The sequence below is a fragment of the Microchirus variegatus genome (genome assembly GCF_963457635.1).
Source record: "Microchirus variegatus genome assembly, chromosome: 7".
Taxonomy (NCBI): Eukaryota; Metazoa; Chordata; class Actinopteri; order Pleuronectiformes; family Soleidae; genus Microchirus; species Microchirus variegatus.
Window position 1 is genome coordinate 5,995,992 of NC_139808.1, and position 17,602 is coordinate 6,013,593.

The 17,602-nt window shown below is 39.0% G+C and overlaps 1 protein-coding gene across 4 annotated transcripts in view; it reads right to left on the bottom strand.

The window, feature by feature from the left end:
• Positions 1-17,602, bottom strand: part of slc12a5a (solute carrier family 12 member 5a) — a gene marked incomplete at both ends in the record, with an annotated part of 196,152 nt that overhangs the window by 69,777 nt on the left and 108,773 nt on the right. For all 4 annotated transcript variants that reach the window (XM_083892741.1, XM_083892740.1, XM_083892743.1 and 1 more), the window contains 2 exons: positions 15,400-15,537; positions 15,936-16,036. In XM_083892741.1, coding sequence (XP_083748867.1) covers positions 15,400-15,537; positions 15,936-16,036 — 239 coding nt within the window. The remainder of the gene's footprint in view (positions 1-15,399; positions 15,538-15,935; positions 16,037-17,602) is intronic.

Below are 17,602 nucleotides of genomic sequence, written 5' to 3' on the forward strand. Positions count from 1 at the left end.
TATCTGCGTCATTACCTTGTTTATGAAGCCTGACGGTTCGAAAAAAAACAGTTCAGCCATTGCTGAGAACGTTGTGTTTTTTTTTAATCTCGGGGCTCAACGAGATCACTGAAAATCCCGTAATAGTTACGTAAGCAGCGGTTTTTCACGAGCAACAGTGTCTTCTGACTCTGGGTCTGACTCCAGTTTAAAGTCATCAAAGGGACTGTGGCGGGGAGTCGTGACGAAGCTATTTTTAAACACTGTTAAAACAATGTTTTGATAATGAGTAGCAGTGCATCCGCCGTTCCAGAGGGGGGCGCTGCAATTCTGAGAACGGATGTGCTGGATAGGACTGGCCAATCACAAGACTCTGTCTTCTGGGGGTGAAAGTTCACTCTGAAATATCGCAGCAGAAAAACACCGTCAGAAAAGAGGATTTCTATCGGCTAGTTTACAGCAACTATGAGGTTTTTGACAATAAAAACAAGTTAATATATGTAAGAAGACCTCCATAACTAACATATATGTGCAACAGGACCACTCTATGTGACCTTTAAAGAGATAATATGGGACATTTCTGCATTGAAATTATCTTAAGACTAATATTATATACTATATTTTCTTTTGAGGAGTGTACTCACAAAACTCTTTTTTATTTAGGTGAAAGGATGTTGTGGAAATGTCTCTGCTGCTGGTGAAGAATGAAATAGAGAACAAGTTTTTTTATTTTCATTGCAAGGAAAAGGTCAATCTTCACAGGAGTGGTCCTTGCTGGAGAAAAGACCTCGAGCAAAGTGAGCATCTTTATACCTGAGCAACTTCCCGTTCGCATTCCTCCAATAGACAAAGTCTCTACCTTTTCAGACGGTGCTGTCACACCTCTTTGTCCACTGTAGGTATCGGGGAGCCGACTCCCTGCGGGTGTTGCAGGAAGGTGCAAGTTCAGGCTAGACACAATACACAATATACAATACACTATACACAAAGGACCTGGCATTCTGTACTGGGCAGGTATCGGGTGATGAGCACTTCTAGCTCTGAGCCAGAGAAATTGAATTTACCATTACAAGGACTATTTCAATGATGTCATCCACTTTTACTAAGAGATCTGCCGCAATATTTTCCATAGGGTTTGACATTGAAAATCGCCATAAATAATAAACTTTTACGAACCCTCTTAATCCTTCTATGTGCTCAATAAAATAGAAATAGAGAACATCAATTCCAGAATGCTTTTACTTTGTAACAGGTACAGGACATGTCGTATCTTTGACAGGTAGGTATTGACGAGCTATTCAGCTGGGAGAGCTGTTGCTGCAGTGGCGATCACAGTTGAAGTGAGGTGTATATACTGTGTGTGTGTATATATATATGTATATGTGTATATATATAGAGAGAGAAGATGGTCAGTCTGTACTGATTTTTTAAAAACAGCTCATTAGTGTGTTGTATGCAACTTAAGGACTGAGAGGATCAGTCACTTTATCAGAAAGTGAGCTGATGCTCATGATGCCACATGATGCTCCCCAACATTATCATATGTTAGGTCTAATAGAGGTAGAGAGAGGGTTTTTGGTCATGGATCAGAAAGTACACGTAGCTGCTCAAATTTCAGCGAAATGGAGACTCGAAGCTCCAAATCTACACTTTTTAGGTTGGGTCCAAATGTGTCTAAAAATGGAGACAATAAAAGTCTGACAAAGAAGCTTCGACAAAGAATGTGCTACTGGTCCAAAAGAGGCTCGGAGAATATGACCGTACTAATGCTGAGCTGCAGTTTAAAGGAAGTTTTGGTTACAGTACTTGTCTTTTGCTCAGATGACAAGACTCAAACAACGATCATGCCTGAGTAAATATATACACAGTAAAGCCAGAGACGGTAGCTGTTTATCTTAGTTTAGCAAAAGCAGAAAGACTGGAAAAGGCCAAGAATTTTAATTTAGGTTTTAACGGTGCCGGTTTGTGCAGATTGTGTTCTGTTTGTTATGTTTCTGTCTGCAGACATACTGTAGGTGTGGCATTGTAACTAATGAGCATTTTCCCCAGCAGGAGACCAGGTAAGACAAGTCGAGTCAAGCTTATTTATGTAGCACATTAAAAACAACAGGAGCTGAGTGAAAGTGCTTTACATAAAAAAAGGGTTAGACAAGGCAATTAAGACGAAAGATAAGATGGAGTGCAACATAAGAGAAAAAAATCTGCATCGTAATTGAAATCAGCATCAAAAAGGTAAAAGTTTGAAGATGGTAAGAGACAACCTGATGTGGTAGGAGAGACTATGCCACGGCAGGTGAGTGAATTAATAGCTCCTGCGGTTTTATGCAGTTGTTTGGAGAGAAACTCCTGTTTATTTCTTCAACATAACGAATGTGATGCACGGATTGAGGATTTAAAAACCAAACTGTAAAGTAACAGCAGAGTCTGAATCCATAAGCAAAGGCTTAATTTAAATTCATACTGTCTGACATCAATTGAATAACATTGTACGTACGGGACGCCACAGTGTGTGATTTGTTTGGAGAAGCTCATTTTCCGGCGTCACTGTGTTTGCAGAGAGAAAAGAGCAACAGCAGTCGAGAGTGAAATATAAAACATGCAAATGGAGTCGTTTCTCACTGTGACTCTGCTCTTCAGAGTGGCAAGAGGATTTCTCATCATCTGCATTTCAAAGGCTGAAATAAAGTTGTTTATAGTGAATATTGGAAGCGCAAACAAGGCTCTCCACTCTTCACATTTGAATTCTGTCGACAACGTCTGAGGATTTGCCAATTTGTATCTAACAATCGGGTATTTTTTTCCTCATTTAGTACATTTAGTTTGAAAATATTAAGTCATTCTTTGTCAAGTCATTTGTGAGAACAACCAATTTTACGTTTTTGGTAAAAGAAAGATGTAGATAAAAAAAAATCTAAATATTAACCTGTTAATTTTTTAACTGTTGACAAGAAAAAAACCCATTATATGAATATTTTATTTCACAAACCATGCACTTCCCACTCTCCACTCCTACTCCTTAACAGTGCAATGAAAATTGTGCTTTGGAGAAAACCCAGAAGGCTCCTTTTTTTTAATTTTTTTATTTTTTTATTTCAGTGACTGGCGATTTAATTTGCTGCAACATGGTGGACAAGATATAAGACATAAGATAGAAGACTTTTTAAGTAAAGTGGGAGCAGATACTGTATTCATAATAAAACCAGGCTTCTAATGAAATCATCCCGACAAGTGGCCGACATAAAATGAATAACACTGTCTGATGACACAGTACGTAATCTGTTTGGAGAAACTCATTTTCCTACATCATTAATGCACTGTTTTCAGAGGGAGAGAGAGAGAGAGAGAGAGAGAGAGAGAGGGAGAGAGAGAGAGCAAAAATGAGAAGGACAGATTTGGAGATTGTGTGACTTTATCGCTGGACTCCAGTGGCAGCAAATGACTATCATATCATATCATATCATATCATATCATATCATATCATATCATCGTTAATTTACTGACTTGAGGCAAATGCAACTTTCATTACTATCACATGGTTGAGAAGGGGAAAGTTGACAGCTGTACAAAGTGTAAAATAATGTCTCATGGAGGGTTTTATTTATTTTTTATTTTAAGTTTTAAGCGCTTTGTTTCACATTCAGGGCTAGCAAACATGAATGCAGCTACTTCCTCCCCAAAAAAATTCTGCAAAGCAAATGTTATTGTTTAGAACTTTAATTGCCCGTTTCATTTTCTTCTGTAAATGTTCTATCATTCCGAACGTGGTGTGTGAAGTTCATGTTCGCGCTGCAGTCTCATAGACCATTTGAAGTAGGAGCCCTTAGAATCTGGATGAGGGCTCTACCATATCAGGGGACAGTGACTGCGCTCAATAGGGACCTTTGGCAGCTGCAGCAGCGACAGTACATTGGAGATGCAAGTCTACATGAAGGAGACTCCTCTCTCTGCACAGAGCAAATGCTAATTTGCTAATTTGCTAATGCTGCTAATTCTATCACTTTAACACGAGCAGCACTGTTAATGAAGTTATTAAAGTTGTTAATAAAATAATGAAATCTGTGACTTTTTGGAGTATTAGGGGGAGCTTCAGGGCAGGGAGGGGGTGTTCCAATTTAATCAAACACATTATAGGTCATAATAAATTTGTTCTTATCTATTTATTTATTTGTATTTTTTTTGACACCCCTACCATATTACAGGAATCATGATCAAATACTCCACGTTGAAACATTTAAAATGACTCTGAGGCATTCAGATAAGAGTGAGACTAATTCTAAATATTGAGGTCAATTTATATGTATGACTATAAATCAACATCTATAGATCAAGGTCAGTTAATTTAGCACATTGAAAAAGAAACCCTGTCTACCAAAAGTGCTGTACAAGTTTAAATAAAGAATAAAAAATCCAAATCAAAAAATAAAATGGGTTAAAAATGAATAGATGAATAAAAGTTAGGATTAAAAGCCAAAAGCAACAAGAATAAATGGGTCTTCAGCAAAGACTTCAGAGGCTCAAGGCACTCGGCAACTCTTAAATGATCTAATCTGACATTACCAGAGTTTAAGGCCTGCTAATTTTAAGTCTAACATGGACATTTAAACACGAGGGTCCTGAAGGTGACAGGAAGACTGTAGTGAAGAGACGACTGATCTAACCCTGAGGTACAAAGGCTGTGCAGTAATCCAGAGCAGACGTAATGACCATAAGAATGAATCATTCAAATTCCTTCGGGGAGATAAGGCTTTACCTTTCTTATTTGTAAAAAAAAATGCCTTTTACTACAGAGTTGCATCACACAAACACTGTGTTGTATTCTTTTATCATGAGCTGAGTCTGCACTCCTAATATCTTTATATATCGCTTTACTGTGATATTATAGTTTGTGGTTGCAGCCAAAAAAGACATTTCCCTCTAAGGAGCAATAGAGATCAGCAGTGATAATCTGATATTTTCTACATTGTTTAGTTTTCTGTTGACTGATTCCTATAAATTATCACAACACATTTAGTCCTCATTTGAGTGTGTGTGTGTGTGTCTCTCTCTCTCTCTGTGTGTGAGAGACTATACAGTTTGTCTACCACAGAGCCACAACCTGCAATCTTGCCTCTTTCACCACTTCATCTTCACAGAAGGGAATCTCTCAACCTTCAGCCTCATTGGGCTTTAATCAAAGATCCACTCTGTGTCCTCCACAGGCTGCTTGAGGGATCAGTGGAGTGCAAATCTCTCTCCATCTCTGTCACCTCCCCCCACGACATGATAATGTTCAGCACTGTTTGTATTATTGTCTAAGCTATGCAAATCAGATTGACTGTGACTGTGCCCTTCAGTGTGTCGTAAGAGAGGGCTTTTCATCATTGTCTAAACCAACCATAGCCACATTTAAGAGTGCGGGGGCTCACTTTTGAAATATGAAAATCGTCCGAGGCCTCAGCCAAACCTTGAATCACGACTCTGATCAACACACGAGACTAGGATCAATAATTCACAGCATTTTTCAGCTCGGTTCCATATAATAATATATATGGATATAATATTTGAAAGGTTTGGCTTCATAACATGAACTGTCCAGGGTGCACCCTGCCTATCGCTCTATAGGCTGGATACACTGGATACTTACACATAAAAGGTGATGTGCTGTTGTTATAGGACCGTTGACGCGCATTTTTGTACCGTTTGTTTTTAAGCTTTCCTCTGAGTCTAGTGCCTGAATCTAGTTTTCTTGAAGAAGTTCAACAACAAGAAGTCCCCTCCACTCTACAAACAGCTAAAGCTCTCATTTAATACTAACTGAAAACACAGCAACACATGGTAGAAACAAAACTCTCATGTCTTGTACAGCCAACGGCAAACCTCGCTCTCTCTCTCTCTCTATCTGTATGGAGATGCAGGGGGAGAGAGATAAGTGGTATGCCATGACTCTGTGAAATAATATTTATACATACAGATGCAATGCTGTAATTAAAAAGACACAGTTTCCATTGGCAGGTCCTTCAGGGACTCGGCGTGTAATAAACATTAGCAGTCAGGTGTTGCAGCCAGAAAGGTTTCCCTGCCATCAGCACTCTGTTGTTAGATGAAAACTGCCGCTGCTGCACAAAGTGGACTGTGGTCCATTTTGCGATAACAGGTAAGTTATCAAAGAGAACACCTGCGTGTATTTACATAGAGTTGTGAACAGCAGCAGACACAACACCCATGCAGTAAGTGAATGAACGCTCTTGAAGTCTAATTAAAGTCATTTGTAAAAATTCAGTGACTTTGTTTTCGTGGCATTTGATTTGAAAAAAAAAAAAAAAAAGGTCAACACGTAAATATAGCTATAATTATAACGGTATTTAGCAGCCTCTTTAATCAGGTCAAATAATTTTTCACTACAAACGCAGATAAAGAGTTGTAATGTTAGCTTAAAGTTAGCTTAAAGAAGACATTGCTATCTATCTATCTATCTATCTATCTATCTATCTATCTATCTATCTATCTATCTATCTATCTATCTATCTATCTATCTATCTATCTATCTATCTATCTATCTATCTATCTATCTATCAGCTTAAAGTTAGCTAAAAGAAGACACTGCTGTCTATCAATCTGTCTATATGTTAGCTTAAAGTTAGCAAAAAGTAGACGTCGCTATCTATCTATCTATCTATCTATCTATCTATCTATCTATCTATCTATCTATCTATCTATCTATCTATCTATCTATCAGCTTAAAGTTAGCTAAAAGAAGACACTGCTGTCTATCAATCTGTCTATATGTTAGCTTAAAGTTAGCAAAAATAGCTATCGGTTAGCTTAAAGTTAGCTAAAATAGCTATCGCTAGCTAGCTGTATACGTTTTCACCTTGTGCCCAACCTCAGAGGTCATTATGTCTCTTCTTTAACATAATACTTTTCATACTCATGTCGAAGCAGATGTAGATATACATGTTTATCATTGAACAAAATATATAAAAGTAAACAATAAATAAATACTGTTGTAGTCATGAGTCATATCAGCACATCCTGGTGTGTTTGCTGATATCCCATAATACACTGTAAAGCCAATATGTGTTGATATTGATATAGTGCATCTTTAATCCTGACATCCTGTTCGCTGTGAGAAATAAAGTGAGTAACTTTACTTTAAAGCAACACATTCGGGTGAAGTAATGGATGCTTCTATTATCTATGCAGCAAATCAATGGCCCTGTTGAGGAAAAATGGGCTGAATGTTTTTTGAATTCAATTACACTCACTTGCCGATTCATTTGTTCGTGTGTGTGTGTGTGTGTGTGTGTGTGTGTGTGTGTGTATGGGAATTGCAGTCCGCTCGGATAATAGTCACCCACACACACACACAGGCAGTGCATGTCTGTTTAATGGGCTGGGAGCCAGCAGTTTGATGATTTCCCTGGAGATTGAGCCACCGTGAGCAGAGGGAACACTGAACTGCTGCAGTGCTGCAGGTCGGCCTGTGCGGCACCACTGGACTTGAAGAGAACAGCTGCCCACCGACCCACAGGGAGGTGTCGTCACCCCCCGCTGAATGAATGGCTCAGGTGTGTCGGTCCACACAACAGGACCTCTTATCGCATCTGTGTGGGTCTGTCTTGTTTGTTTGTGAATGTGACGGCAAATACACATACTTTCACAGTAACAGTGTTTTTATATTGTATACCATTTGCTATTAAGTGCATTGATATTTTTTGTCTCTTACCATTCACCCTACTACCTTATCCCAAATCCTAATGGACATCTGCCGGACTGCTGAGGACAGCAAAGGCAGCACATTCTCTCAATTAGACATTAGTGTTTGTGGAATAGTACATTAAAAGGGAAGGTGACAGGAACTTCATTTTGTTGTATAGCTGCAGGGCTGAAGGGAAATGAAAGCGAAAGAGGGCAGAAGAGTCAGGGGTGCAGCGTGGGGGGGGACGACATATAGCTGCGGAGGAAAGGAAGGGGAAACATCCTGGCCCTCGGGCGCTTGGACGCCCTGGCAACCTGCTTAGGCTGACAAAACCAGAGTCATCTTTTAAATGACTTATTGCAGGGATTTTATGCTCACCAGCATCCACTGAATATTGAAATCTCTGCTGATAACATGTTTTTTTTTTTGTTAAAGAATTGTTGGAACAGCACCTGCTTTTATGGGAGAGAGACCTCAAGGGATTTCCATTAGTCAGTGAACATGATGTCAAGTCATAAACTGACCATGATATATTGTCAGAAATTCTGATATAAACCAGATCTGATTGCAGGAGTGTTTGTGTGTATACAGCAGCAGCACAGCGGCCTGTCTTGGGCTCTTCTTTGTGTTTTCAGTCATATTCTGACCTCTTTGCAGCCGTTTGCTTTACTCGTGCAGGGATGTCACCGGGTGACACAAGAGCATAACATTATTATACTGAGAAACACAGAGAGAGAACTAATTTGACAACAGTTTAACGGATATCTGTCTATTTCTCAAAGTTACAGATACAGTTTTAACTTAAAGTTTATTCTCATAGCACATTCCAAAAGAACCTCAGTCGACCAAAGTGCTGATCAAACAATATAAACACAAGAATACGAGGTATCTTGGTCAAACAGAACTGAAAAAGCCAGCTAGAAGAAATGGGTCTTCAGCAGTTTTTTTTATTTATTTTTTATTTATTTAGCTTAAAGTTAGCTAAAAGAAGATATTGCTAGCTAAAAGAAGACATTGCTATCTATCTATCTATCTATCTATCTATCTATCTATCTATCTATCTATCTATCTATCTATCTATCTATCTATCTATCTATCTATCTATCTATCTATCTATCTATCTATCTATCTATCTATCTATCTATCTATCTATCTATCTATCTATTAGGTTAAAGTTAGCTAAAAGAAGACATTGCTATCTATCTATCTATCTATCTATCTATCTATCTATCTATCTATCTATCTATCTATCTATCTATCTATCTATCTATCTATCTATCTATCTATCTATCTATCTATCTATCTATCTATCTATCTATCTATCTATCTATTAGCTTAAAGTTAGCTAAAAGAAGATATTGCTAGGTAAAATAAGACATTGCTATCTATCTATCTATCTATCTATCTATCTATCTATCTATCTATCTATCTATCTATCTATCTATCTATCTATCTATCTATCTATTAGCTTAAAGTTAGCTAAAAGAAGACATTGCTATCTATCTATCTATCTATCTATCTATCTATCTATCTATCTATCTATCTATCTATCTATCTATCTATCTTTCTATCTATCTATCTATCTATCTATCTATCTATCTATCTATCTATCTATCTATCTATCTATCTATCTATCTATCTATCTATCTATTAGCTTAAAGTTAGCTAAAAGAAGACATTGCTATCTATCTATCTATCTATCTATCTATCTATCTATCTATCTATCTATCTATCTATCTATCTATCTATCTATCTATCTATCTATCATCTATCTATCTATCTATCTATCTATCTATCTATCTATCTATCTATCTATCTATCTATCTATCTATCTATCTATCTATCTATCTATCTATCTATCTATCAGCTTAAAGTTAGCTAAAAGAAGATATTGGGGGTCGTACCTATGTTCCCCGGGTCCTATGTTCCCCGTTTTTCCCAAAAAAGGTCCACTTTGTATGTGACAGGGGAACATAGGACCCTTTTTTTGAAAAAGGGTAGGGTTAGGATTAGGGTAAGAGAAAGGGTCCTATGTTCCCCGGTCACATACAAAGCGGGGAACATAGGTACGGTCCCAGATATTGCTAGCTAAAAGAAGACATTGCTATCTATCTATCTATATATCTTGTTCCTCCACTGCCGCTATTTTTGAGCCTGGTTTGGTGAGCTGACCTCAAAGTGTGAGGCAGTAAGAGCTCTGATAAACAAGGCTGTTTGTGAGACTTTAAGACGAATCCTAAAAATACGAGGAGAAATGGCACATTTGCACTTACATATGGATGAAGAGCCAGAGAGAGAGGTGTGAAGTGAAGTGGGTGAGGTGGTGTGAGGCAGTGACAGTATAAGGGAGGGCAGTCTGGGAGGTTGTAACACCATCGCCACGCTCCGCTGGTCAAACAGGAGCTGATAGGGTAAACGTGTTTCTGCTCAGGTGTTGTGAATTATTAAACAGACAGCAAGAGGAGAGCCCCCCCCCCCCCCCTGCAAACATAAGCCTCCGTGACCGACCGTGGATGAACCAGTCACTCAGCGGTCAACACTTATGGGAGTGAGTGCATGCGCGTGTGTGTGTGTGCAAAAGAATGATGTGTAAAACACGGGACTCCTGCAGCCAAACGTCCTCTGTGGTCTTCTGCGGTGCTGAGGGCTCACCACCTTACTACCTACCTACCTGCTAGAATATTCTAGTTTAAAAGCCTCATCTGTTACCACGGGATGTAAACCCTCTATTTAGCCACACTATCAAATTCAAGGCTAAAAGTCTCTTAATCCACTAATGGAAATGTTCCGGTGAAGACGACCTATGGTGTGAAAAGAGAATTTGATACGACCACACTATCCAAACTAAACACAAGAGAAAACCGGGAAAAAAAAGACTCTATATTATTTAGAAGAGGAAAAGTAGATTTGTTGTCTCCTAATTTATCATCATTTATCATCATTTGAAGCTATTTCCTGATTAATGGATAATTTGACAGAAACAAACTATCTCACGAGTTTGTTTCAGTATAATTTGAAATGGAAATGCCCCCAAAAAAATGTGCTCATACATCTGATGACGGTTGACATTACATAGACTGCAATGATTAATCGGTAATATAAAAAACCAGCCTGTTATTGATGATAGCTGCAGTCCTACGTAGGAAAAACAAACTTTCCACTAATCCTCTAAGGCCGCCCCGTCTTAGACAAAAAATGGTCAGTGCGTAAGCTGTGAAATGTCAGTTTAACTCCGTGATTCACGGCGCTGTGATATACTATAATATGAATTGACATTAATCAGGACACACTGCTCAGAAGGGCCGCTGATGGGAACACTGATCCGTCGCGCCAGACTAATGAGGTGCAGAAGGGAGGGAGGAAGACGGCGAGGAGGACAGAGCTAACAGCGGGGTTCGTAAAAAACACACCACCGAGAGGAAACATTTATGTGACGGAACATTGGCCCTGGAAAGAGCAAAAGGCAGCAAGTGTATGTTAGTCCTGTTGTTCTTGGCTGGAAGAGTTTAGAACGAGGTTCATGATTCACAATCATTTTTAGATAGTTGACGCAGGGGCGGACGATGGTCCATTCAGACCTTGTTTTTACAGTAAAAGTGACTTATAAATGCACTGGTTTACAGAGTTCCGACACATTTTACATTTCAAAACTTCTCTGAGGATTTTTCAGTCAATATTAAACATCCGAACATACTAATCGTTAGATGCTTATTATGTAAATAAATGGTTTTTAAAAAATCCTTCACTCGTTTTTCAAGAAGCCACCACTCAGAAAACTTGACACTGTGGCGGATCGACAATCGGTGGCCGTCTCGACGACACGGGTGGAAAAATAACAAATAAATGAGAATCGTGGTCACTAACGGTAACCATGGTAACTCGACACCATTCTACAGCCAGCTTGATTAGTTTCATATCATCTACAGGTAGGCTATGTTGCGTTAGTTTTGGATTTGTATATATTAATATATTTAATTTTAGACAGTGAGATAATAGTCTGGAAACAATCTGGAAATTACTCAAATTAAATCCCATACTTTTCCGTGCTGAATAGGAACCTTGGATTTATTATAATTTCATTTTTCATTGGCACAATTATAATTTTTAAATGGCAATGTAACCAAATCTAAGGCATTCAGGAGTGGAAAAAAAAAAAAAAAAAAAAAAAAAAGATTTTATACCAGATGAGCTAATGCGGATTTTCTGTTTGACTCCATTCAAGGCCATAAATCATACATTACAAAACCAAAGCTGCGGGCCGTACAAAATCTAATCGAGGGCCGTGATTGGCCCGCGGGCCGTACTTTGGACACAGCTTGCACATCGGTAATTAATTGCAGTTATATTTACAATAATAAACACAGTAAATAAAGACATCAATTATTGTATTTAAGTAAAGTCTTGCAGGCAGTGTTTTGCAGGCAGTGCATTGTGGGGCTTTTAAACTTATAGAATAGCTGCCTGCCCAGCAAAGTTGATGAAAGCGGCGAGAGCGAAACTAAACAAGTAAAGGGTTTGCAGAACAAGGCGATAATTCTCGGTACAGTTTGTGAGTCACAGCTAAAGAAAGGGCTGAAGCATATTAATGGCAGCTGCAGCTGTTACACTAATGCATTTATATTGTCAGCACTTCAAGTCGCCTCTGTGCTTAAAAGGTGATATATATATATATATATATATGTTCTGTGTAAAAGGAATAAAGTCAGAGTATAGAGAAGGTTGCAGGTGGATTAGCCTTGACTGGTTCCTATCGTGACCCGCGCGGCGACCTCCAGACCGCTCCCCTCATGTCACACGCCAAACAAATCTCTAATCTTGGCTTTCATCACGCTGTAACAAAGAAAACGCCTGCTGCCTCGTTTCTCGCTCTCTCTCTCTCCCGCTCACAACTCACTCACTCGAGGGACCAATGATGAAGGCGACGGAGGGAGAGGAAGAGGGAGAGAGAGAGAGAGAGAGGTCGCTGCTTGAGCGATAAAAACGCCACAGGCTGCCTTAATGAAAAGCCTCTCGTGGCGACGGAGAGATTGCCTGTGGAATGGGCTCCTGATTGGAGAAGAAGCGGCAGCTCGGTGTATCATGTAGACTAATTAAAGTATTGAAAGGGTTGAGGTAACGGGGGGTGATTAGACCTGCTCCCAGCATCAACCCGAGCTGAGTCAGACAAACACGCGTAACGTGTAACGTTTGGGGAAAAACCGGGGCAGGCTGGGATCACGGGGGGTTTTGCACCATCAGTGACGCGCTGGACCGATGGTGAAGTCTCACGTGGACAGAGTCATCGCTCCCACCTGAGATGTATTATTTACTCGCGCTCTTTTATTTAATTTTAGGGTCTGACTGAATTAATCTTATTCTACCTCCTCTATTTATTTATTCATTTGTTTGCTTACTCATTCTAACTACTGATTCACTTAGCCATTTCATTACATTTTATCTGTTACTACTTGTGTTTCCTCACTTATTTCCCTCACTTCCTTTCCCACTTTTCTTCACATCTCCATTGCTGTTTTTGTCACATAATACAGCCATTATTAGCCATTTGTCGGCTGTTGTTCCTCTGATGACAAATAAAGTTTGACTGATTGAAAAACCTACGTTACAGTTGTTAGAAATGTGGTGATATTAATCACATAAATACATTTTTTTGTGGTATAAAACACAAAAAATAACAAAGGTAAAGTCTGTCAAACTGAGATTTTGTTCTGGAAAGAAACATTTGTGCGTTTTCTTTTTTTATTAATATACTATAAAAGGTTGAAGATTGTATGTTTGGATCGTATTCTAGATGTTGACTTCTTTTAAGCTTGGACATATTATTTTCCAGAGCTTTTAGCCATATATCTGGTTGGGAACTTAATCATTTGTCATTGAGAGGGTTTTATTTAGTAGTAATGATGACTGCATGCAAATATCAAAAAGTAACAAAGCCAGAGTTATATATTATATTTTGTCGTGTTGTGTACTTTCTTTAACTAAAAAAATTTCCCACACTCTCCAATAAAAATATGCATTTCAAGGTAAAGGACGGCTTCATCCACTTAACTGCGTCTGCTAGAGCAAGTCTACTATGGAACATTAGAGCAAGAAATGAAATATAGAGTAGTAATATTTCACTCGTCTTTTCATTGTGTGTATTTATGACTAATGGATCACAACCACTTATTGCCGTTTGAAGTGTATTCTGCGGCCAGAGCTCGCCCTGTAAAAAAGCACAGAGCGACCGATCGCGACAAAAAGTGCAGCGTTCCGTTCCGTCAGCGCTCGCCAATGTCAAACCAGGTTGTTGGTCTTGATTGACAGAGAGACGACGTAGCAGCAGAAAATTACATTCTGTGCATTTAATACTTGAGACAAGCTGCCTCCGTGACATACGTTGACGGGACGTGAAGTGAGAAAACCAGCTGTAATGGACGTGAAGTGACTGTTGTGCCAATGTCACCACTTCCCACTGGACTAATCACGTCTGATTATGTAGTCGCACGTCTGTCGAGAAAGTGTTGAAAACACAAAACATCAGACAATACGTGGAGATGATGTGGAAAGGAACTCATTAGTGAGTGGCATTTAAGATGAAAATCCAGTCACACAAACTGGGGATTTTATAATGACATCAAAAAGTGATTGACAAGCTCTCAACTGGTGGAGAAACTATATTTGGGAACAAGCTCAGTTGAGCTATATTAAACCGATCCGGCAGCAATGACAGAAAAAGCACATTTGTTATGGTAAATGGTAAATGGTTATGTATAAATTTACTTAAAAAGCTGTTTTTCCAAAATGGCTGACTTCTGTGTGGGCGGAGCTAATGGAAGCGCATTTGAACTGTGTTTGGAATCATGAGAGCAACAAGTGTACCAAGCTTGGTTATTATCAGAACAACTATGTGGGACTTAGACACGGTAGAAAAAAATCAAACAATGAGCATTTTACATAATTTTGGCGACTTCAACAAATTAGCAAAAAATTACTGAAAAAGCTGCCTCCGATGGTGGATATTGGATCTAATTTAGGTAAATAATTATAACTAGAACTGCTTGTGGGACTCACAGTCTAATTCTAATCATTAACTTGTCTAGAACATATGGACTGAGTTTGACGCGGCTAGCTCAAACATGCTAGGACGAGTTCGTTCAAATGTTCACATTTTTCCAAAATGGCTGACTTCTGCGTGGGGCGGAGCTAATGGAAGTACATTAGAAATTTGTTTGGAATCATGAGAACAGCTTGGTTATTATCGGAACAACTATGTAGGACTTAGACACGATAGAAAAAATCTATCGTTTAGCATTTTATACAATTTCGACCACTTTCTCTAGTGTCAAAAATTCCCCAACAAACGTTGGACTACGCCCAATACACCAAATTCTGTCTCGATCCGACGACTTTTGTCTGACCATGACCTGACTTCTTGGGGCTCAGTTTGTGCCCTATGCCACTACCGCATTTTTTGCAGACCGACCTCTGTGGCAAATTTCAAGACATTTTATGCCCGTTAAACCCCGTCAAAAATGAGCGCAACGTCAGAGAAAAAAAATAATCTCAACAGGAACAATAGGCTCCTCGCAGGTTCGGGCTCTTTATTTTCCAAAAATCCTTTTTTGTGATTCATCTACTGGTAAAATCAAAATAAGAGTAATATAGTTCCATTTATTGACTTTATCTTTGATATAATGATTTGTGTATTTTTATATATTTTAAAGTGTGAGAGCATTATGCATAATAATATACTGTGAAAATACCTTGACGGGCTTCTTGCGCGACGATTCGGCCTCGTTGTTCTCGGCCTCCTCGTGCTCCTTGCTACCTTGGGGCAGGTTGGAGTAGTTGGCCAGGCTGCTGAGAAGAGATGAGACCATGGGGCTGGTGTCCATCTCCTCCTGCAGAGAAACAGACAGGACGGCTGCAGTCAGTGTTTTCATCATTGCTTCTAATCCTCTGAGCCGGCCGAGTGAGCTCTATACCTCGAGGAGTGTTTCATTAGATCAGTGAAAATCGATAACAATTTCGGATTTCGACCCAGCAGGAACAAGAACAACAAAGGGCTTACACAATAAAAATGTCCAGCGGCTGATTTTTTTTTTTCTTTTTTATCCCGTTTATTATTTTACGTGCACACAAAAAAACACAATAGAAATACATTTGTGCAGAGCTGTGGAATGAGTGTATCCTGCTTTTTTTTTTTTTTACCATCGAGCCCATTTATGTGTGTTTACAAATCGTTGTGTGCAGGTGTGTGTGTGTGTGTGTGTGTGTGTGTGTGTGTGTGCGACTGTACCTCAAACAAGGCCATGTGCTTGCCGTCATACTGCTGGCTCTTTTCAGCGGCGACATCACTGCTGTTGATGAAGGGGCTGCTCTCCTTGGGATTACTGTCACCTGGACAAAAACAGACACACACACAGACACAATTCACTCTTTTAGACTGCGCTGAAATAAATCAGATCACACGAGCAGACAGCAAAATTTATGGGCTAACATCCGCTCTCTATTATAGACTACAGCAATTAAATGGTGACTTATTTAGTTAATAATTCACTGTCAAAGAGAGACACATAAGGCTCAAACAAGAGGACATCTGTCAGAAGAGGGAGAAGATGCCTGTTTACTTCAGTGCCCACAGTCAGGAACAGAAAACAGACACGTACTTAATGGACTGTGCATTTATCATATGTGCAGTGTTATTATATATTCCATATGTCTATTGGATTAAAGCACAGTCTGTCAAAAAGAATCCCATCAGAAACACATCTTGGCTTTTCAACCTCAAACTCCATCCATCCAATGTCACATGGGATTTAATGAACCTAATCCCAATCTGTGGACAACATGGAAAATCCACACACACAAGAACACAAGTTCTTGGTGGAACCGGGATTTGAAGCAATGTGTGATGTTGACAACTTATAGTATCCTAATTCCAAATCCACAACAAAATCCAACTCTATGGAGGTTTATTGACTGGACAGTGTGGAGGACGACACTCTTATAAGAAATAAGGGTTCCAAAAGTGTTCTTCTACAAGGGCTGAAGTTCTACCTGGAACCATTTGTTTTTTCAAGGGTTCTTGGTAACACTAATGGTTCCAGTAAGGACCATTTTGATCCAGGGAACCCTTTAAAACCCCTTACCTAAAGGGTTTTAAAAGGGTTCTTGGTAACACTAAGGGTTCCAGGTGAAACCTTTATACCAAAAAGGTTTCTCCTATGAGTACGAGCTGAAGAACCTTATATGGTTCTACTTAGCACTTCTATTTCTAAGAGTGTACTGAAAAGCTCATTGATTTCTGTTTGAGATTTGAAAACAGACCACCAACAGCACTGGATAATCCATTAATTATTATAATAATAAGTTAAAATAAGAGTGCATCATTGTGTTAATTACATGTATTTCACATTAACTTACAAAGAGATGATGCTTCGTGACCACATCCAGCATCTAATGGACCAAAACTAAACAAAAGCTACAATGAGCAATTTCCATTTTTTTATGGTACATTTGAGATGAACCCAGGGTGAAATGACCAGTGTACAACTGTAAATCAATCACTTAACTGTTAAAAAAAAAAGAGAGAGAAAGCTAGAAATTTGACTCAAAAAGACTGGGGCCATATCCATAAGTAAAACGTAACAAAACATAAACAATCTTTTTCTGTGTCATTTAAAAAAAGGTTTTTCCATAAAGCCGCTATTGTTTCAGGAAACGCTGTGAGACTGTTACACCAGAAACACAGAAAAGGACGTTGTACGCATTACAATGTATACAATCACAGAAACAGCGTGAACCAAGCCAGGGGCAAGGAAGAGAAATAACAGAAGGAAAATATAATTTATCATAAAGCAAACAGACCAAACTACTTAGTGACTCATATTCCAACCCCGGGCAACTTTTACTTTTTTCAAAAAAGCAACTAGTGACAAACATGGCGGCTTTCTAGCATAACCC